The sequence below is a fragment of the Mus musculus genome, chromosome 1 (genome assembly GCF_000001635.26).
Source record: "Mus musculus strain C57BL/6J chromosome 1, GRCm38.p6 C57BL/6J".
Taxonomy (NCBI): Eukaryota; Metazoa; Chordata; class Mammalia; order Rodentia; family Muridae; genus Mus; species Mus musculus.
In genome coordinates, this window is record NC_000067.6 from 64862564 (window position 1) to 64885696 (window position 23133).

Here is a 23133-nt window from a genome sequence, read left to right on the forward strand (position 1 = left end):
ACACACACACAGTAGAAGGTAGTATATGTCTGTAATCCCAGTACTTGGGAAGTTAAGAAAGGAGAATCTTGGGTTGGATGTCAACCTGGATAATGACACTGACTCAAAATAAATAAACAACAAAAAGGAAACACTATATATTCAAACCAAATTCTCACTCACAGTTGTTAGTATTTTCTCTCTGTCTCACATGGTACTACACACTAATTTGGTGGTTGGTTGTGAGCCTCAGCTTTTAATGCTGTGCTTTCGCTCCAGCTCTAACTTGTATTTTAAATGAAACCCCCAATAATTGAACTAACATTTATGACTATCCTTCAAACACCAAACTCGAGGAAGTCTCAGTATCTGAGTTCAAGAAGCATGGAGCCAAGTACAGCTAAAGGATAGAAACAAACTGATAATTAGACTAGATGCTGGAAAGAGAAGATGTTAAGAGTGATGTGTGGTACATATTCTTTTAGAATGGCAGATCCCAATTCTGGCTATGCATCAGAATCACTGAGGCAGTTTTAGGAAGAGAAAGAACATACACATAGGTAGAGAGCAGGAAACAGTGAAGGCAAAAATCCTATTACTAGTAAAACCAAAGGTTAGAAACCCTGGCCTAATATGTAACTTGCTGGGGAATTCATTACTCAGTCCGTTAATTAAGGGCAGATTAGTTACCAAACTCTAGAGATGAATATGTTCAGTTCTCTATGCATCTAATGCTGATTAAATGCATATTACATACCAGGTACAGTACCACACTACTGAATAAAAGAGTTATGGATCACTGGACAAAGCCTTGACTAGTAGAGGACCAAACAGTCATTCTAGGTTGGAGCTGTAGGAATAGAAGAGTTCTGTTTCAAAACAGTTCCATCCATAGACCAAGGGACAAGGGCATTCATTGCATTCTAGGAAACAGAACTTGGGTCCTGAGGCCAGGCTCCTTCATCTCTAATGGGCTAGTGCGGATGTGTGGCAGGAAGCAGGATGCAACTCCTGGGCAGCACACAGGATAGAGGAAAAGTGTTCAGCTCTGCATGCTGCAGTAGATTTTGCAGAAAAGGGTCCCTGCTGTGGAAAGTGGACCATACTTTAAGGAACCAAGGGAAACAGCCAATCCTCACATCATTAACACACAGGATAGAGATGATTAAGAGCCCATTCCTCATTTTAAGCACCCAGTGTTAAGCAGCAATAATAAACAGTAAAACTTTTAATTCAGCATACATAATGTCACCTTACCTTCCAGCTGTTCTGAGCATTACATATGGACTCCATTTTCTTTAAAAAAAAAAAGGTGGGGGGGGGGAGGGAGGGCTCAGAGGTAAAGACTAATGTGCCGGGGATCATGAAACTGGGATTCAAGGTCAAGACTTTCTGAGCACAAAGGACTATGCTCTTTCCAGTTTCTTGAAGTTGGGGACAGGAAGCAGAGGTGGATTTGAACTAAACATTTAATTTAGCTGTTATTTGTGCTCTTTGGTGTATTTTTGGGGGGGCAGCAAAATAATCACTGACCTTTGTGTATATGAGTGAGTGAGTGTGTGTGAGTGTGTGTGTACACATGTGTAGGAGTACAAAGCACCTGTGTGAACGTGCATGTGGAGGTCAGAGGTTGACTGCTTTCCATCAATGTTTTTGACACAGGGTCTCTTATTGGTGTTGGACTTTAGCAATATGGTTGAGCTGGCTGGCCAGTAAGCCTCAGAGACTCTCCAGTCTCTGACACTCCAGTGCTAGGATCACAGACATGCATGTCTGCTACCAACTTTTTACATGGGTGCTGGGGCTCTAATCTCAAGTCTTTGTGTGTACACAGTAGCATTTTACCAAAGCAGGGCATCTCCCAGTCTGCTTTTGTTTTGTTTCTTTTTTTTTTTTTTTTTTTTTTTTTTGAGAGAGACTGGTTTCTCTATGTTAAGCTGTTCTCCACGACCACAAGTGGAGACCAGCCTCAGTATCCAACATTCAACCAATACAGGTGTACCTCACTATACTGGCTCCTGTGCCTTCTCTCTAAGGGCAGTAAAAATAGAGAGAATCTGGCAGGTGTTCCCGACAAGATATCAGAAGCTCGTTCTGGAGTAATGACAAAGAGATACTGAAAGCTGCAGGTACATACTTATAAGGGACTTTCTCTAAGGACTGACAACATTTAAAATGGGTGAAAGATGAGGAAGAGGTCAAAGATGACTCTGGGTATCCGGTGTAGGCAAGTAGATGGTGATGCCCTGGCCAACATGGGATCAAGCTATCAAGGAGGAAGGATGACCAAGTTATGCCTATATGTGCTAACTATCCAGAGACAGACAGAGTGCGAGGGATGCAGAAGAGACAGACGCTAAACATTAGCACAGACTAATGGAACAATCAGATCAGAAACTGAGGGGAAGGGAGATGAGCACAGATAAAGGTTAACTCTTTATGTTCCACTGTCTGGAACTACCTACATGTACACTTTGATGGTCTGCAATTTTTCTCATGCTTTGAATGTTTTGAAAAGAACATTCATACATAAGTTGGTATCTATGCTTCCTCTTTCTTTGTAAAATGTTCATATCCTTGTAGCATTGATCCAGCTTCCCCCAGTGCTTACAACTCACATAGCCATAGGACAATGGTCAAAGCAAAGCAATTAAGGACTATACAATTTACAGACTTTATTTCAATTTCACCAATTATTTCAATAGCGTTGCTTCTTTGTTCCAGGATCTTTTCCAGAATATAATACTGTATTTATGGAGTATGGTCTTCTTGTTAGGTGTACTTAAGTATTTCCAGGTCTCTTGAGACTCAAACACATATCTAGGACATGGTCTTTTAGTGGGATTCCAAGAGTAGCAACAGGAAATATCATATTCTAATAGGTAAGACAGGGGCTGCTGGGAGTGAGCGGAAGGAAGGAATCATCTTGAAATGTAAATAATGAAGTTTCTTAAGTATAAGTTAAGAGGCAGCAGTGCTGAGAAACAGATACACTGACCCAAGTGTGTGGGCTAGACAGTCATCTTGCCATTCTACCCAACCTCTTCCATTGGTATAAAGACCCATTCTTCAGTGTGGAAGGACTGAAGAAAGGTTCTGGAATGATCTATAGCAAGGACAAACACTAGGGAGCAGATCTGTTATGTTTTGATATTTAAAACTCTCTTTGGTCTAAAAGCCTAACGTTTCTATGATTAGAAGTAGATAGGATAAAGGAAGTAGGTGTAAACTGAATTATCCTGGCATGCCCTTGAACTTGAGACAGGTAGAATCCTTAGTTATCCAAGCAAGCAAAACCTTGTGTTTTACCTGCAGTGAGGCAGGCCTTGGAACAGGTGCTTCGTTTGCTGCTTTAACGACCACAGCTGATGAGTAAGGAAGAGACTTTCCAGTTTCTCCTTCCTGGGGTCTTCTTCCTTCCAAGCCCTGTTCATTATTCTTCTCACAGAAGCAATTCTGGCTTCTGTCATCTCTACTATCCCTTCAGCATTATCTGTACAGCTGAAGGTAATTCTGCCTTTATTTAATGTTGCAAACTATGTAAATGTATTTTGCATGAATTCATTTTCCCTCTCCCTTTAAAGGAGACTCTTATGTTCCTCCAGAAGTTTGTCATCTGCTGTCTCCCTGTATCAGGCTCCAGTGTTGAACACCATAATTTACATGAGGTCAGTTATGATAGACATAAAAATTGGAAAATTCAATATATGCAGAAAAGATAAAAGAAGTGAGCCTACTGGGTCTGGAGAAGATGTATGTCCAAAAGATTTAGTGGTAGCCATTAAAATACAGACTTTTAAGAGAGATAACGTCAATCAGCCCTTCTCCCCAAGAGGAAGGAAGTAGTGACATAAAAACACTGATGCCATAAAAACACTGGCCCCTCTAGGGAGAATAAATCTCCCTAGAGGGGCCAGTGGGACCTAGTAAAAGGCATCTCCTTTAGAGATGCTTTTTAATGTAAATGAAAGAGAGGGGGATTTTCCTACAGACATTTAGAGATAGGGCTGTGCTCTTGTGCTCATATGCCTCCTAAGGAGGCATATGGGTTTCCATTGCAAGGCAACAGGGCAGATAAGGCTCCCTGCCCCTTGCTCACCTCTCCATGGAAGCAAACTGAATTAGAAACACATTCTCTAAGCATTTCCTCCAGTCAGACTATACAGAGGAAAGCCAGGGTGAGACACAAACACCAAGATCAGGTTGGCAGCCAAGGCCATTTCCATCCACATGACCCCAAGAGCTGCTCTACTGTGGTTTGGGTCATATAAGCTGCACATCAGATATAGGCCCTTGAGAAAATGGAGTGAACTAGCAGGGATGCCTAGGGTCTTTTCTCCTTCAAATCCAAATAGGACATGGGTTATACAGGACCTAGACAGACAGAGCCTGCTCAATCAGCAGAAAGATGCCCGAGGCAGATCTACCCAGGGGAAGACACCTCAGGGGAGGCAGTCTCTTCCGGGAATATGCTGGTAGAGCTATTTATGTCTGAGAAGCAAAATTTGGTGTCCCCTAAAAATACTTTTGCCAGCATTAATTTTACTTAATACATTCAATACAGCATTGGTAATTATTTGCATTCATTGGTCAGAAAATCCTGATTACCTAATTTACCATGAATTTAACAAATACCCCACAACCTGTCACTATGGTTATGAACCTAAAATCAAAATCCAAAATAAGCACATACTTCATTGACTTAAGCAGATGCTGGGCTCACAGTATGCAGCAGTCAGTGTGCCTGCACTGAAGATTTGGAAAAGCACAGTTTGTAAACATACAGATATACATACAGGGTGAGGGGAGCTGGCAGGTTACCTGGCCAGGAAAGGCCTCCATGAATGGGAAGTGGGGAGTTACTGGGAGGAAGTGGAGGTGGAAGGCTGGATGGTATTCCAGGTGGAAAGAGCAGTAGTAGCAGGCACTCAAAGGTTCGAGCATGCCCAGTACCTAGTAAGCCTCTCCTGGCAAGGGTACACCACGCAATGTGAGCTTAGATTTAGTATGTAAGCTAGTATGTAGCCAGCCAGTACATGTGTGTGTCTTGCCTGTCATGCTGAATCTACTTAAAGAGAAATGGGGTGTCACAGAAGTGCCCTAAGTAATACAAGGCCATGGTGAGAGCTGACGGGGAGAGAAGGGGGTGAAGGCAGGAAGGACTAGGTGAGAAATAAAGAGCTCTAAGAAGATGAAAGCTTACAAAGAGAGGCCTTCCACCAGAAAGACTGTCTGTCACCTCAATCTTCAGGTCATGGCAAGCCACAAAGAAGCCTCCATTTCCCCACTAAGTGGGGAACATAACTGGAAGCTGTGTCTGCTGAAAGGGGAAGGAAGAGGAACCCTCTCACTGGGAGAGTGTCTGGGCTGTGGAAGAAGATGGGAACTGTATGGTATGGCCAGATGGAGTCTCCTGAGTCAGCTCAGGAAATTCCTGTCTCCGGCCTGCGGGTTTCAGGTGGAGCTACGATTATAAGGAAGGCCAGGACAACACACCCGGGAAACAGAAAAGAGCTGGCCCTTGAGAAACAGTGCCAGAAAGGACTTTCCAGGGAGAAGCCTGGGAAGGAACACTTTGACAGCAGAAGAACTGCTTCAGGGAGGCCCAGGGAGGGAGCTTCTCAAGGGGCAAGAACGAATCCACAGCCCAGGAGCTGGGGGGGGGGGCGCATGCAGCCCCCTAGAAACAGGAATTCAGTGCTGACCTCAGATAGTGGTTTGGGCAGGAGGGAGACAGCCAGACTGCAGAGGGTCTGAGGGTGGTACACAACTCTTTTCAGAGCTTAGCTTTAAAAGAAAGGAAAGTGGGCCGCTGCTAAAGAAGGATACAGGACGGGACGGAGAAAAGGTTCCTTTTCTAAAGAATGGGGGAGACTTGAGCACATATATGCTAAAATAAAAAATGCTACTACAGAAGCAGGAACACAAACATAGGGGTAAGTAACAGGGGCTGCCCCAGGAAAGGGAATGAGGATCAACTGGAAACTCTTTCATATTCTCTCTCTCTCTCCCTCTCTCTCTCTCTCTCTTAAAGTGCATTCATTTTTAACTAAAATGTTATATAATAGATATTACTTATTAATTTCTCCTATGTAACTTCCAAATCTCACCACATTAGGAACTCAAAGCTGCACACTAAGTGAGGGATATCTGTCTTAGCAGTCCTTGTGTAAACAGTGTCCTTGCTGTGGAAGATCTCTTTGGTTTTCAGGTGAGGCTGCTATGCTTGGGGCTTCCTATGCATGATAACACTATTAATCACCAGGCCCAGTAGCATTTCTGTAGCAGGCCAACCACACGCACGGCCCTGCTCATGGCAATGCAAACTCAATCTAACTGGGCCTGACACTCAGTCAAAGGACAAAAGCGATAAGAGTCAGCTCTACACTTGTCTCATCCATCAAAGGAAACCACAGCACAGACTGGTTCTCTGGTACCAGAGAATACTGAAGAAGCCTGCTACAAGTCCACAGCCATCAACTAACACACCTAGATCTACTAACAATGCTTCCATTTATCATCTTTGGAACTTGGAAAGTAACTTAAGAGAAAAGATGAAAATGGAAAAGGAAAAAGGTCAAATATGATTCAGAGCCCTTATATTAGCTGACACTTGGGGTTAAACATTCAGAGATAATTTTCAATGAAATCAAGGACAGTAGAGACTTAACATACAAACAAAGCAAAGCACCAAGGGGAAACTCATTTCATTTTGTTCTATGCCGTTACGTCAAACAAATCAAAACCCATTTAACCTGACTAATTTCTGAGGACTTCAACTCCCACCAAACCCTGGTACTCTTGACAGTAAGGGACTGAGTTGGGCTCTGGGAAAAGTAGTCTCTTCACAAGATTTTGATAGAATTGTTAATATATATATATATATATATATATATATATATATATATATCTCATTTCCAGGAAACTGAGTTCTCAGAAATACACAATTTGGATTTAAAAACCCAAAGACACACCTATGGTCACTTGATCTTTGACACGGGAGCTAAAACCATCCAGTGGAAAAAAGACAGCATTTTCAATAAATGGTGCTGGCACAACTGGAGGTTAGCATGTAGAAGAATGCGAATTGATCCATTCCTATCTCCTTGTACTAAGGTCAAATATAAGTGGATTAAGGAACTCCACATAAAACCAGACATACTGAAACTTATAGAGGAGAAAGTAGGGAAAAGCCTCGAAGATATGGGCACAGGGGAAAAATTCCTGAATAGAACAGCAATGGCTTGTGCTATAAGATCGAGAATCGACAAATGGGACATCATAAAATTGCAAAGCTTCTGCAAGGCAAAAGACACCGTCAATAAGACAAAAAGGCCAACAACAGATTGGGAAAGGATCTTTACCAATCCTAAATCAGATAGGGGACTAATATCCAATATATATAGAAAGAACTCAAGAAGATGGACTCCAGAAAATCAAATAACCCCATTAAAAAATGGGGCTCAGAGCTAAACAAAGAATTCTTACCTGAGGAATACCGAATGGCTGAGAAGCACCTGGAAAAAATGTTCAGCATCCTTAATCATCAGGGAAATGCAAATCAAAACAACCCTGAGATTCCACCTAACACCAGTCAGAATGGCTAAGATCAAAAATTCAGGTGACAGCAGATGCTGGTGAGGATGTGGAGAAAGAGGAACACTCCTCCATTGTTGGTGGGATTGCAAGCTTGTACAACCACTCTGGAAATCAGTCTGGCGGTTCCTCAGAAAATTGGACATAGTACTACCGGAGGATCCCGCAATATCTTTCCTGGGCATATATCCAGAAGATGTTCCAATCGGTAAGAAGGACACATGCTCCACTATGTTCATAGCAGCCTTATTTATAATAGCCAGAAGCTGGAAAGAACCCAGATGCCCCTCAACAGAGGAATGGATACAGAAAATGTGGTACATTTACACTATGGAGTGCTACTCAGCTATTAAAAAGAATTGAGTTTATGAAATTCCTAGGCAAATGGATGGACCTGGAGGGCATCATCCTGAGTGAGGTAACCCAATCACAACAGAGCTCATACAATATGTACTCACTGATAAGTGGATATTAGCCCAGAAACTCAGAATGCCCAAGATATAAGATACAATTTGCTAAACAAATGAAACTCAAGAAGAATGAAGACCAAAGTGTGGACACTTTGTCCCTTCTTAGAATTGGGAACAAAGCACCCATGGAAGGAATTACAGAGACAAAGTTTGGAGCTGAGACGAAAGGATGGACCATCTAGAGACTGCCATACCCGGGGATCCATCCCATAATCAGCCTCCAAACGTTGACACCATTGCATACACTAGCAAGACTTTGCTGGAAGGACCCAAATATAGCTCTCTCTTGTGAGGCTATGGTGGGGCCTAGCAAACACAGAAGTAGATGCTCACAGTCAGCTATTGGATGGATCACAGGGCCCCCAATGGAGGAGCTAGAGAAAGTAACCAAGGAGCTAAAGGGATCTGCAACCCTGTCGGTGGAACAACAATATGAACTACCCAGTACCCCCCAGAGCTCGTGTCTCTAGCTGCATATGTATCAGAAGATGGCCTAGTTGGCCATCAGTGGAAAGAGAGGCCCCTTGGTTGTGCAAACTTTATATGCCTCAGTACAGGGGAATGCCAGGGCCAAGAAGTGGGAGTGGGTGGGTGGGGGAGCGTGTGGGGGACTTTTGGGATAGCATTGGAAATGTAAATGAAATAAATACCTAATAAAAAAATAGCAAAAAAAAACCCAAACAAACAAACAAACAAACAAACAAACAAAAAACCCCGAAGGCTGGGGCTGGTGAGAGGGCTTAGTTTGTAAGGTTCTTGCTGCATAAGCATGAGGACTTGAGTTCAATCCCCACAACATACATAAAAACGCCAGGTGCTGAGTGTTATAGGGTAACTAACCGCTTTCTGACTGGAATCAAAGCCTGATCCACAGGATGTACTGTATGTACAGAATACAATATATGTTTGGTACTGCAACCCTAGTACCAAGCTGGATAGATCATAGACCCTAGGGGAAACTCACTACTATTGTTTGCTACACAACATGTGCTCAAACTGCCTTCTAAGTATTCATAGATTAGCACAGCCTTTGTCAGAGGAACTTCTTACTGCAATGGAAGTAGCTGACACAGAAACTGGTACTAAGTGCGGAGAATAAAGGACAGTGAAGTCCCCAGCCCTCAGTGGGATGCCTGCATCACCTTCTCCAAGGCTTAGGACACAAGTAGGAAGACGGGACAAACAGAACGAAAGAACTGGAGGATGGGCAAGTGTGTGGTGGCCACACTCACATACTGCGTTCTGCACATACATAACACAGGCATAACATTGGCTCTGCCAATATTTCATCATAGTAGGGAGAATGGCTCATCCCTCCCAGAGGGAGTCAGTTTAAAGTATATTCTGAGTCTTCTTCTTTTTAAAATTTTTTTATAGATTTCTTTAAATTAATTTTAATTACGTGTAGGTGCGTGTACATGAATGCAGGGGCCCACAGAGGTGAGAGAAGTTGGATCCCCCAGAGCTGGAGCTACAGTTAGGCAGTTGTGGAGCACTTGATGTGGTTGTTAAGAAGTGGAGCCCAAGGAGGCAGTGCGCTCTCTTAACTCTAAGCCTCTCTCTAGCGTAGAACTCCTAACAATTAACAGCAGCTGGGGGAGGGGTGAAACTTTCTTTAGCAGTGTAGCCACCCTTAAGTTGCCCATGTTCTAGTAAATAACTTCCCACCCATTCTCCTTCAAGCAACCCCAATTAAACTCAGGGGTCTCACACAAAGACGTGAAAGTGGAAGGGGGGCTTTTGGAGAAGAAGGGAGTTTTCAATGAGAGAATGTAATGGGATAAAAATTACTTAAATTCAGCATATACATGTATGGCACTATCAAAAACATAAAAAAAAATTTTTTTTAATGTCAGATGCAGTTGCAAGTACTTCCAGTGCTGTGGGTGGTAGAGACAGGAAGATCCCTAGAGTCCACTGTCAGCTAGCCTAGCCAAATCGTGAGCCTCAGGCCAGTGAGAGACTGTGTTTCAAAACACAAGGTGCATGGTTCCCAAGGAACAAGACCCTAGGCTGGCTTCTGGCCTGCATATGCATGTGCACACATACACACATATATGTATACAGGCATACACACACACACACACACACACACACACACACACACAATTAAAGTGAAGGGTGTTGAATGCAATTATTTCAGTTTAAACAGACTTTAAAGGAAAAAATTACAACATACATATTCATATGCATAATAAAAAAGATAATGCCGAATGAGGATCTCTGGAATTGATTCTGAATAATAAGGGTCTGAAAGAAAATAAGTAGAGGTGAGTAAAGGATAATTTACAAAGAAAACCATTTATTCATATATTACTACTGCGTTTTTCAGAAATATGTGATCCAGGGTAGGTAATTTGTACTGAGTTGCAAGAGCCATTGTGACTTTGCACCCACATCGAAATCTGAAAAAGCACTGTGAGGCGTCCCAGGAAGAGCAATTTGGTGTTAGTGATCTGAGCTGCAGATGCTCAGGAAATAGTTACATTAGGCTGGGTATGGAGAGGGCTCATGCATCCAGCCATGCTCCGAGCTAATGGAAAAACAATTTGAAATCAAAGGCAGGTATTTCGATGAGAACCCACACTGAAGAAATGAGCTTCAATCATTTCTCTAGATGCCTCATTTTGCTAATCTCATTGGTTGAAAAAGTGGCAAGCTTGCACAAGGTATTATATCTGAGTAGATAGTCACAAGAAATAAGGGTTTCCTTACCAGGTCATTCAGAAAGTGTGTGTAAGCTACTTAGTGACAATCTGAAGACAGGAGTAGCAATGCCTGGGAAGTAATTTGGGCTGTGATTATTCTGGGGCCTGGCATAACAGTGACAGATCACACATCCCTTTTATAAATCCCAGCTTAAATTCCTAAAGTAGTTGAAATAAGAACAAGAATGTCGGACTTTTAATACAATGTTCCAAATTGTTTTTAGGTAATGATATATTTTATTTTAGAAAGAGACCAGATCACTTCCTAACGTTTTAAAGCATTTTTCAGTCAAGAGCTGTGTGTGTATAGTTTAGTACAATTAGTATACGCCTTCACAGCACTCCTTCCTCAAAGCTTACTAATGTGCTTACTGCAGGATGGCAGGGTCGCAGGCAGCCTCTAGCTCCATCTTAGATTTATGGTATTGGTTTGTATTTATATATAAGATAGCTACCTAATATATTTCTGGCTGAATGAGACCTCTGGAGAAAGTGAAGGAAGGGAGGCATGACAGGAGAGCAGGCAGGCAGATAATTTACAAATGATATTTCTAGAGTTGGTTCAAAAGAAAAATCATTTATGATTCAATCTAAGGACAGTTGCTTTCAAACATTATCAAAATAGCATTTATATGTTATATTTTCTGAGCCCTGGTAAATTTGTGCAGCTGGTCTGTTAAGACTATAGCCTAACTTTAGCTAGTGACAGTTTAAATTAACTAAGTTGAAACTAGCCATAAAAGCCTGGCTAATAAATATTCCAGAAAACAAAAATAAAAGTCATATTCATTTACCGAGCATAAAGAAGTGCTATTAATACACGTTAAATATTAATAAATGACTGATCTTTATTGATTTTATTTTGGGGGAATATTGGGCCTGTGAGAGGGCTCACCTGGTAGAAGTGCTGTGTCCAGCGGATAACTGCAGCTTCACCCCTGCTTCCCAAATCTCACAAGGTAGTAGGAGAAACCACATCTTCACACAGGCACTGCAGCATGGGAATATGGACAAGCACGTGCGCACACACACACACACACACACACACACACACACACACACACACACTTCACTGTAATACTACTGCTAAAGAGGTTTATTCTTCTAAAATTCAATATTAACCATATTTTACACACTTAGACCTCATATTTTTGAGGCAAAATACTCTTGAGATCAGAGACACAGCAAGTAATCTGTGTGTGTGTGTGTGTGTGTGTGTGTGTGTGTGTGTGTCTGTGTGTGTGTATGTCTGTGTCCATTCATGTTTGTGTGATTGGGCACCAAAGGCTGACACTATTTCAACCTTAGTTTGAGACAGGCTCTCTCACTGAACCTGTAGCTCTGCATGCTGGGCTGGCGGGCCAGTGAGCCTCAGGATTCTCCGGCCTTCACCCTCCAACACTGGAGTTACAGACACATATGTCATGTCGGCTCTTCCATGGGTGCTGGGGCGCCACATACAGCCTCCTGTGGCATAGAGCAAGCTCTCTGCTCACTAAGCCATCTTCCCGGCTTCTGGATGAAGATGTTTTACCATCTCGTTATTTGCTATGACTCTCATTGAGTGTATTGCTTAATATTATTATTATTTTACATCTACCAACACAACAAAATTGCAGTTTTGCTCAGTAATTCATGATCTTTTTAAACATTTACTGACATCACGTAGGCACAGTACCTCAGACCTCTTCTCCCAGGTCTGAGTGGCCAAAACAGGAAGACTGTCATGACTTTAGTGCCAATCTGAGTTCAGACTGAGACCCTGTCTCCACAAGGTGTACAACTAAGTGACATAATTACATGACAAACAACACACCCGCAACCATTTTAATGAGAAAGAAGCATTTACAGAGAGAAAAATCTAGAAAACAAGCTCAGAATAGTAGGTGCTGTTTTATTTTATTTTTCTACAATGAATCATATATATTGTATTAAGCAAAACCCAGTTTGACCAAATGAAGTTGCCAAAATCTTAGTAACAATAGTTTATCTGCTTAATGAACTTATCCAACAAGTATTTATTAGTCTCCACTCTGTATCAGGCGCTGTTCCAGGCCCTGGGGATACAGCAGTGAGCAATACAGATAAAAAACTATGATCCAGTGTAAGAGGGAAAGAGCAGAAGTATACATGGAACAAAGGACAACTTTGTACTTTAAGACAGGGAGACAGACAAAACACCATACCATGCCATCTATGAATAGGCAATGAAAGAAGACAGGAGGGAAGGGTGGAGGAGGAGGCAGGGATATTAAGTTGCATACTGGTTGTAATTTAAAATACAGTCGGGCATGGTTCTATAAAGAGATGGCTGCATAAAGACCTAGAAGAACAAGCAGGTGGTATAGAAACTCAGGCAGGAGCCCTCTTAGTATGATCAAGGACCAGCAGAAAGGCCAGTGTGACTGGAACAGAGGCAGGAAGTGGTGGGAGGTGAGACAGAGACTAATGGGGATAAGACTGTGCACAGCTTTGGCTTCGACTCGGAGTGAAAGGTAAAGTTATTACATCAGTTGGGCCAGAAGTGACATCATCTAATCTGCACATTAGCTGCAGCCAGAATCCTAAGAACAGACTGCCGCAGGGGACCAGTGACTGCAATAGTCCAGAAGAACACTACCGAGCCTTGGACCTTGGTGGTAGCACTGACAGTGGAAAGAGGAGACATGGTTTGAGGTTGAAGCTGTCAGTCTGCCAAGAGGAAGGTGTATGGCTTGGAACAGAGGTGTTCTTAAGTGATATAGGAAGCGGGTAGTCTGCAATAGGAGGTGGGACAGAGATTTTATGAGCTTGGTTTGGACGTAGGTAAACTTGAGATGATATTAAAAGTGAAAAGACCCCTTCACCAGCTGCACTTAGCTTCACACTTCAGTGACCTCACTAGAAAAGCAGAGTAGCTCTGGGTAAAACAGTAAGGGGCCAAGATACGAGTTTGACGGGATAATGTTAATAAAAATGGCAATCTTCATGACAGAAAGAGCCCATTGCTTAGCAAAACTAACATTTCAGTGGGAACTCACCCTGGATATACTCACCATTCAAATAAAATGTGAAACAGGAAAAGGAGAATTAGGAAGAAGGCGAAAGTCAAGTCAGTGTGCTGCTGCAGAACAACCAGTCAGAGAGGGAACTTAAAACAATAGGCCTAACTTCCTTTCCTGACACATGACCCAGCACTGCTGAGTCACCAGGAACACAGGCTTGAGAGTGTAGATTGCCCCCAAGCAGCACGGGAAAGAACAGTTCAGGTTTACTTCACAGTGGCCATTCAGATTTACTAGACATATCAAGACCCAACTCACACGGGATTATGGGAAATACTCAAGCAGCCATGCAAAATTCCCAGAACCCAAAGATTCGAGCGCTCACAAGAGAAACATAGGATTTAAGAAAAGCTTGTCCAACAGTTGGTGATGTGTTTGGTGGTCTAAGGTAAAATGGGGTGGGGTGAGGGCGACAGATACACTAGAAAGCTTTTAAAATTGATTTTCTTTTTAAAATGTGTTTGACTTCTGAGGCTGTTTGCCTTTGTGTTTTTTTAGTATTACTATATTCTTATATGAAATGGTAGTGAGAAATAATAATTAGTTTTTAGTATCTGTTTTGGCTAGAGGTACACTTGAAGCAACCCTGTGGATACTGCTATACTTCTATTTTAAGTATCTAGGTCTGGAAAATAGAAAGGTCTGGCAAACTGTGACCTATAGAAAAAGCATTTGCTGGCACTAAGCCAGTTGTCCTGCCTGGCCCCCCAGGAACGACTGCCTGTTGCCGATCCCAGGCCTGGACCAGCCAGCCATCTTACCTCCCATCTACCTCTTCATCTTTCTTCACACTCTTCTAAAGGACCTCAATCAAGTCTTCAGGAGGCATGAAAGAGAGTCCTCTCAGGAGCATGAGCCTGGAGTGACTGTAAACATCTGGGAGGCAGTGGCAGGTGGGTGACTACCAGTTCAAGGTCAGTCTAGTCTACACAGTGAGCCAGCCACATAGAAAGGCCTTGTCTAAAACACATGGTAAGAGAGTATGGAGACCTCCAGACATCACTATCATTCATTAGGCAAGAAGCAGTGATCTACGATGAGAAAACATGGCTCCAGTTGGACTCTGCTGCTCACCAGCCTTTCACTGTTGGCAAGTCAGAGAGCCTCTCTGGCTCTGTCCTTTCCTCCTTTGACCTGTGTGCCTCAAAGACTGCTAGAAAGAAAAATATAGATTTCTGGGAAAGTCCCTCTTATGGATAAAAATCCCAATAATTGTAAATAATTCTGAAAAACATGAGATGACATAACTTTAATGATTCATAAGCTCTTGTTGTACAACCAACTGATGCACACTTCTATCTTAGTCTCCAAGACAGAGCAGAAGAATCTTGTCCTCTCAGAGCCTTCCAGGAGTCAGCAAGATAGGAAAGGAGCCTGAAGAGATGTAAGTCACCCAGGCACCTAAGCATCAACTGAGTGGTCCAGATGATCACTGTTGGAAGATATCACTGAACGAAGACAAGAAGAGGAAGCGTCTGAGGTCACCTAGAGTTAGAGTGGCCTGTAGGTGGGAGCGGTGGATGGTTTATCAAGGAAATGAACATTTGATTTTGACTGGGGTGTCTACGACCCACCAAGTGCCAAGTGAAAGATGAAGCTATACATGTAGGTTATGGCCAGGTCACAGGTATCAGATGGCCAACCAGGCGTGCTATGATATGCTGCAGTCTAGTCAGTCTACTCTATGGCTGAATGGCTGTAATCTGGACTAGTCAGGGGACCCAGGGCAGACAGGAGTCCCAGTTAGCAAACTAGAAAAACAGGTGATGAGAAGCCAGACCCAACGGGTGACAGGAACAAAAAGTAAAGGAAGCCTGTAACCATCTCCTAGTGAATCTTAAAGCAAAGTTTCCAGGTGAAGTTCCAAGTACAGACAGTAAGGATGACATGTGTATCATGGAGCATGTGTCTTTAAAGGCCACAGGAAACCTGAAGTATCAACCTAGGGTAAAAAGTTCTTCCCCCTTTCTCTTTGGGGAAGGGGGATGAGGAGGCCTCCTGTCTGTTATTCTCTTCTGCCATATGCCAGGCTGGCTGGCCTGTGAGCTTCCAAGGATTCTCTTGGCTCTGACGTGTGTCGTCTTCCCTAGGATTTTCTGGACTACAGAAGCACAATACCATGCCCAACTGTGTGCATCTCTCTGTGTATGTGTGCACATGTGTGCATTATATGGGCAACTCCTTCTTTAAATATGCCATTTCAGAGCTTAGCAGAGCCATCCCTGTAAGGCCAAATAGAACAGGTCTGTTGGTCAAGTTTATTTTTGAGGCACCTCTCTTGGTACTTCTGATTCACACCCATCCTCCAAGACCTGAGTTTAGCTGAGCATGTAGGCAATTCTTCTTTATGTCCCTCAAAAGCATGTCCCTTAATGGCTACTGATCCCACACTTCCTGACACTGCCGAGATTTCCCAGAGTTCTTCACACACCATCATGTGTGGACACGATAAATAACTCTTCTAACAAAAAAAGTTAACAAGGCCTTAGCTACTTCGGCAGGGTGGGTCACCATCTGGGAGTCGTCAGAAACAGGGAACTGTCAGCACTGTAAACATTTCAGGCTTCATGAAGACACCGACTCTTTCTAAACTAATCAGTGCTGCCAGTCAAGATTTGCAGCAGAGATTCAAGAACAAGAAATCCATTAAACAACAATAACAAGACCAGTGAGGATGAAAACCGTACAGTCACAATAACAAGGGCCTAAAAGCAAACTGTGACTTCCCTAATAAGGCAGAGACCCACGCTGGCTCGCTGGCGGTCAAGCGCCAATACGATTAATCAGTCTGTTTCCAGTTTTCTCGCGACAGCAATATTAACAGTTTGCTTTACTCTGTTTATATGGTGCTGACAGGTCTTCAGCATGTTGGGCCTACTTGCTGGTGATTAATGACCACTCTCATTCTGAGGTAAAACCAGGCAGGAAGAAAATGCCTTTTGTAACTAGTTAGGAACCGCATCCTCTGCTATTTTTGTTGTTGTTGCCCTGTTGCCCATTGGCACCTCCCTCTGTCTAAGGGTACTCATCTCCTCGAACTGGTTCAGTGCCTTTCCCCTGCCCTGAGATGCTCTATCCTCTGCTCAAAAAAGGAACCTAAAATGCATGCTGTGAGTGAGCTTGGCATCATGAAAGATATTGTTGGTTCATTTTGTTATAAAAATCTCATTTCTATAAAAATGAAAGGACAGGTGTAAAGTGGCTCTGGAAATGGGAATTTTAGCATGTGGCATAGGTAATAATCATGACTACAGCTGTGCTTACACACACAGAAGACAACAGAGTTGGAATTATATTCAGGTTACTGTAGGAAGTATTGTCACCTCAGAAAGTCTGAGAGATTATTGCATTAAACAGTCATATTTCAGCAAGGTCACAAAGATTTGAAATACTATAAAAGGACCAACCCTGTCCACATACCCTCCCTTATAAAAAGAAAGCTGTGAGCATACTATTTATCCCTAGTGTACTTATCTTTTTCCTTTTGGTTTTTAATTCACTTCATGTATATGTGTGTCTGTGCACACACGTTTGTGCCGTGGGAGCCTGGAAGTGTAAGAACAAGTTTGTAGGTTCTGGTTCTCTGCTTTACCATGTAGGTTCTGGGGATCAAAATCAGGTTATCAGACTTAGAAATAAGTGCCTCTACCCATTTGGCCACCCTGCTTTTTCTGTTTGTTTGTTTGTTTGTTTGTTTAGACGTGGTCTTGCAATACAGCCTGGTGGACCTCACTCTCTCTACGTAGCACAGAATGGCTTTGACTCTGTGCTACAGATTATTTATTCCCTTAGCCTCATAAATGCAGGATTATTAGTGTGTGCCTCATCACCCAGTCACCAAATACTAGTTTACTTATTTTTATTGCACTTTATTGTGACAGAATCTCTGGTAGCCCAGACTGGCCTGGAATATACAACATAGCCAAAGATAACCTTGAACTCTGATCTTTTTACTTCCACCGACTTAAGTCCTGGGATTCAGGCATGCACTAACCCCAACATCATCTTCACATACCTACGTGTAGAGAATCTAAGAAAATGAAAACTAAACAAGGAAGAATGGGCTTCTTGTAAGGCCCGCTAGGACACAGTATCTCACTGCTTGCACTCAGATGCGTCCGGCGTGCTTGGACACCAGGTAGCTTCTTCCTACAACACTTCCCTGTGTGCCTCTCTCCTCAGACAGCAGCAGAACTGCATTAGTTCTGACAGAGAGAACATCAGGGCTGGCTTTTAAGTAGAACATTTTATCAAAGGTCTTTGAAGTCAGATGTAAGAACAATGTGATATGAAAGCACTATTAATAACAATAATACTATACTGAGCGCCTATGGACCAGCACTGTTGTGAATGCTTCAGTTTTGCAAACGTGTTCCATTCCCACTACTGTGACTAACCTGAGTTAAACAATAGTCTTTGTTTGAAGTACAGGGTATGAGAGAAAGTAGAACAATACACTCAGCTACACTGGGCAAACTTTGAACCCCTTATATGAACTTTAATAACTCACCTAATGTAAAGGCTTGACGGGAGAGGGGAAGAGTGATGTTGGCTAGACTGGTTATAAAGGTTCTTAAGCAGTTCTGGGAGAGGAAAGATTTAACAGTTATCTCAGAAACTGCACTACACATGTTTCAATGTAGCAAAATTGGAGTTTATCAAGAAAAGGCTTCAAGATTGATGCAAGCAGAAAGGTAAAAGACTTAAGTAAAAACAGTACTGTATGCCTTAGGGTAGCCTGGCCTTCCCAAGAGACATGCCTGACTGAATATTTTGACTCATTTGACCAGTTATTTTTTTTTATTTATCCATTCAAACTCTTTGTAGGCCTGGACAGGTGGATAAGGGACAAACAGGGAATCAAGGAGAAACGAACTAGAAAGCATCTTCCTCACTCTTAGTAGGTGACTGGTTTCAGTCACTGTTCAGTGGTCTCAACTGGCATGAATACCCATGTGTGCTTCTCCTCCTTCCCTGACTGTCCTTCCAGCCCTCAGAATGCTATGCATTGCTTTATGTCATGGCTGGGAGCAAGTCTGTAAGACAAAAATGAAGAAAGGGAAGAGGACTGCTGTCTTCCTTCCCGTGGCTGTGGGACTAGCCTCTTAAGGCCTTTGCCCTAAACTTCCACTTCTTTCTTGCTGGTCTGGCTATAAGGCATAGTACATGGTGGCAAACCACGAGCCTGCTGGAGTGGAGAATGCCAGGCATCCATAAGAGGAGGGCCCTTCTATTTAACTTCCAAGTGCATGCCGTATTTGGGATACTTTAGCCAAAGCTAAATATTATAATGGAAAGGTATCCAATAGGATTCCCATGTGTAGCTTTTCATATCATCCACAACTACAGGCACAAGGAACACAAGCTCTGAACAAATCCAGAAGTACTGAAGTAGCAAATGAGAATATTTTGAGGGCTAAAAGAAATGCTGCTTCTATCTAATTCAGTTGCTAAATGAATTGGAACCATAGAATTCAACTGTCCTTCAAGGACAGTCCTGAGAAATTTTTGAGATGTATTTATTTTTTAATTAATGAGTATGGATGTTTTGCATGCATGGACACCATGTGCGTGAACAGCCCATCAGAAGAGGGCATAGGATGGCCTGGAAGTGGGGTTACAGAAAGTTGTCAGCTGCCATGTTGGATGAGTCAAACCCTCTGGAACACAAGTAAGTGCTTTTGACTGCTGAGCCACCCTTAGGCCCCCAGGAAAGTTCTGAGCTTCTAAATTAAAATCTGTCTAGCTTCTATGAAGGAAAGTCTCTACTGCTTTCAAGAAAAACATCTAGGTGACTGGGTGGAAAGCACTCTGCTCCATGATCTGCTTCTTCATTATTATTTCATAAGAGCTCATTTGCATAGCATGTACCTTTCACTACCTATAGTTAATGCTTTCTAGAATGTCTTCTTCAGATGCCTGGGGTCATGTCAGTTTCTTTGGATCTAACTGAATTTGAAGTTGTAAACTCTATTGTTTTGATTCTTTCCAAAGGCTCTTATCCAGGTGGGCTTCCAGAAACATTTACTATGATTAATATATGCTGATGGTCATTTCTATTAAAATGAAAAAAAATCAAAAGGTATTTCAGGGACTTATGCAAGCCACCAACAATTACTTCAAGTATAAACTGGTTCGTATATGCCAAAGGTGAGAATTTAACTGCTCATAATAAACAACTGTAAAATAAGGAATTTTGTAAGAGCGAGCACATTTGAACTGCATTTTAAGGATCTGAGTTTGGCTTGGTTTTGTGTGTTCTGTGAACTATGAACTGACTCAGTTACAGGAAGAGAGCAGCCTGCACCAAGCGCAAGGTGAAAGGCAAACGCCTGGGCTGTGTGCTTTAGTGCCATGCTTTCCTCCTGCAGCAGTTATCAAGTTAGTATATGTTTTGGTACAGAAAAAGAAAAGATTTGAATAGTCATTTGCATTTTTTCCCATTAAAGTACTTTTCAGTTGTGAAATATTTCAGGCCTGCTCCTGCTTACGTATAAGCAACAAGTAAAACCTAGAGAAGTACTAACCCCTGCCTACATGGTCTGTGAAACCCCACAGGGTTAGGGTAACACACTGGCAGGGAAGGCTGAGCAGTGGTGCTCACTTTTGCTTGGTTCAACTGACTGGGGACAAAGGAGAAATTGAAATGAGCCACGGACAGAGGTGGTCTGGTGGTGGCGGGAGACATAAAGACTGGAGAAGGGCTACCTTGGAAAGGGGCTCAGGGGGCACCTGACCAGCTTCCTGAGCTGGCATTTGATGACTTACCTGCGGCGCAGATCCTCCGCCACTGCTGCCCGGCAGCTGAACAAATAGGCCCGGAGTGACTTCAACCGCTGTCGAAGCCGTACAACGGTGGCCAGTGGCTCAGCATGGAGGTACAGCATGGGGTTCTCCTGCTGGATGTCGATCAGAGGTTCTTCGTACACATACTCCAGAAACTCCTTGGCCTGCTTGGATACCTGCGAAACAAGCCCTGGCTGTCAGCACTGGCGAGTCACCCAGCCTTCCACATCTGTCTGCTTTGCCTAGAAACCACACAGTGACAACGAACGTAGTGCTGCTGGTCACTGCTAAGGGAAGAGGTCCACTGAAGAGCTGAACACTGTATAGCTTCTCTTCTTACCTCTAGAAGCTCAACTGGCAAATGTGGAAGGAATTCATCAACTCCACAGTTCATGTTAGTGATTAAATAAGCCTTTACCTGCGATGGCACAGACCTCACAGATATGTCATGCTTCTGACATGCTTACTGTTATATATCATGCTTCTGACATGCTTACTGTTATATATCCTACTGTGATGGACTAAGGTGGATGTGACCAAGAAGGAAACTTGGTGAAAGATACTCAAATGTTCCCTGTCTCTTCAACTTGCTACAGCTCTGTAATTATTTCAAGCAATATGCCAAAAAGACACAAACAAACAAGCAACTCACAAAAAACCAAAACCAAAACCAACCAAACGAAAACCCTCATAGTCTTTAAAAACTGTATAAATATGTAAACACGGATATATGTATGTGTGTGTGTGTGTGTGTGTGTGTGTGTGTGTGTGTGTGTGTGTGTGTGTGACTGAACTCTCCAGGCCTGTTTGCTGAGTCTCAGATGGAATCTGCCAGTGTCATAGAGAGCTGGCTCAGCCTCCGCTGATGGAAAGTAAGCCTCTCCACAAGTCCCCAATAACTGTCTCCAGAAGCAAGGCTGGGATCCCGCACTAACATAAACATTTGTTCATTGAGAAGAAAACTGCAAAGCCACGATGCTTTCCGCCCCACAGCAACAGCTTACCAAGGAGGAGAACACAAGCCCTACCCTCATGTGGCTATTTAGTAGGAAAGATAACGACTCAAAACAAAACCACATGCAGCCTGCTCTCACAGAGGGCTCACAGGAAGCTCGGTGAGGGGAATCAGCTTTCCTGGGGAAGGGGCAAGGAGCCAGGCAGGCCTGGGGAAGCAATCCACACTGATCTAGGTCTGGAATTATAAGTGGAAGCTCATCTGATGGACAGAGTGGCCAGGGAAGTGTGAGGAGGGAACCACAGCCTGACAAAACCACTAAGTCCCTCAACATACACTATGGGAGTGTGACTATCAGATGTGAGGCTCTTATGCACTTATTAAAAGTCTACTACTTACACACAATCAGCATGTTCAGGATCACCATCTTCTCAAAGTGGAAAGCTCCCATCTAAGTTTACATTTCCTTCAGGGCTATGGAAGTGCATCATTTCTTAAAGTGTGTGTGTGTGTGTGTGTGTGTGTGCGCGCGCGCGCGCGCGCGCATGCACATGCTTATAAGCAATTATTTCTGAGATATCTGTTGTGTGGTCTATCCCTATGATGTCCTGCAGAGCGACAAAGTTAAAGGAGCTTAATAGACGGAAAATCCAGGCTCCAAGCAGCTCCAGAATTAGCCAAGATCTTTAGCTGCTTTACCAGATCAGAAACAACAAGGTACCAGAGTGCAGGAGCCTCTCCTCTCATCTGTGAAGCCAAGACAGGAGCACATGCCACACAGCATAGCAGGCTGGGCTTTCTGTGAAGAACAAAGCAGCTATGGCCCTGTCCTCAGGCTCCTCTCGGCTCCAGCTCCATGCAGAAAGACAATACTGAGTTACATGTTGTATTTACTGTGTTTAACTATCAGCTGCACTTATATATTTTCAATGATGAAAACAAGCCTGATGGTGTCCAGGGAAGTGAAGTACAATCCACTTGAAACTGTTGCTAAAAAATGATGTATTGTGCAATTCAATTAGTCTTCCTGGGGTACAGAACAGTGTTTATACTGAGTCAGGGCCCTGCTGAATTAGGTTAACAATGCTACCTTTTAGTAGGTGAACAGAAGGACAAAGGGCACTGGCCAGTCTCCCAGGCCTTAAAAGGCTTCTCTCTTCAGGTGCTACTTAAGCCCGAAAGCAAAGGGGGGGAAAAAAAATCTTTTACAGAGACAGTAAAAGCAGGGACACTAATAGGACAGCAGCTACTGATAGCAGCGTTCATAAACTAATATGAGGAAAAAGAGAAACAGAGCTGGCTTCAGTAAAGGCAAGGCACTGCCTTCCCAATTTATTAGTGCGCTCTCCTCCCACAGAGTGCATCCCTGGCTGCTTGGGTGTGTGAACACATCCCTGGCTGCTGCAGCCATTTTTGGCAACAAGGCTGAGCTCATGGTTGAAGTCTTCAGAGCCCAGATTGCTTTGATTTCCATTCCATTCACAAAGACTAGTAAGGTAGGTTTTAGGAAAACTTGCAATCTGGCACGAAATAAATGCAAAACAGAGCTTCATAATTAATCTCCTTCTGATTCCTTGGGCTCTCAAAGTTTTCCT

At 43.0% G+C, this 23133-nt stretch overlaps 1 protein-coding gene across 3 annotated transcripts in view; it reads right to left on the reverse strand.

The window, feature by feature from the left end:
• Positions 1-23133, reverse strand: part of Plekhm3 (pleckstrin homology domain containing, family M, member 3) — a 167705-nt gene that overhangs the window by 73444 nt on the left and 71128 nt on the right. For all 3 annotated transcript variants that reach the window (XM_006495983.4, NM_001039493.1, XM_006495982.2), the window contains one exon: positions 20566-20759. In XM_006495983.4, the coding sequence (XP_006496046.1) occupies positions 20566-20759 (194 nt within the window). The remainder of the gene's footprint in view (positions 1-20565; positions 20760-23133) is intronic.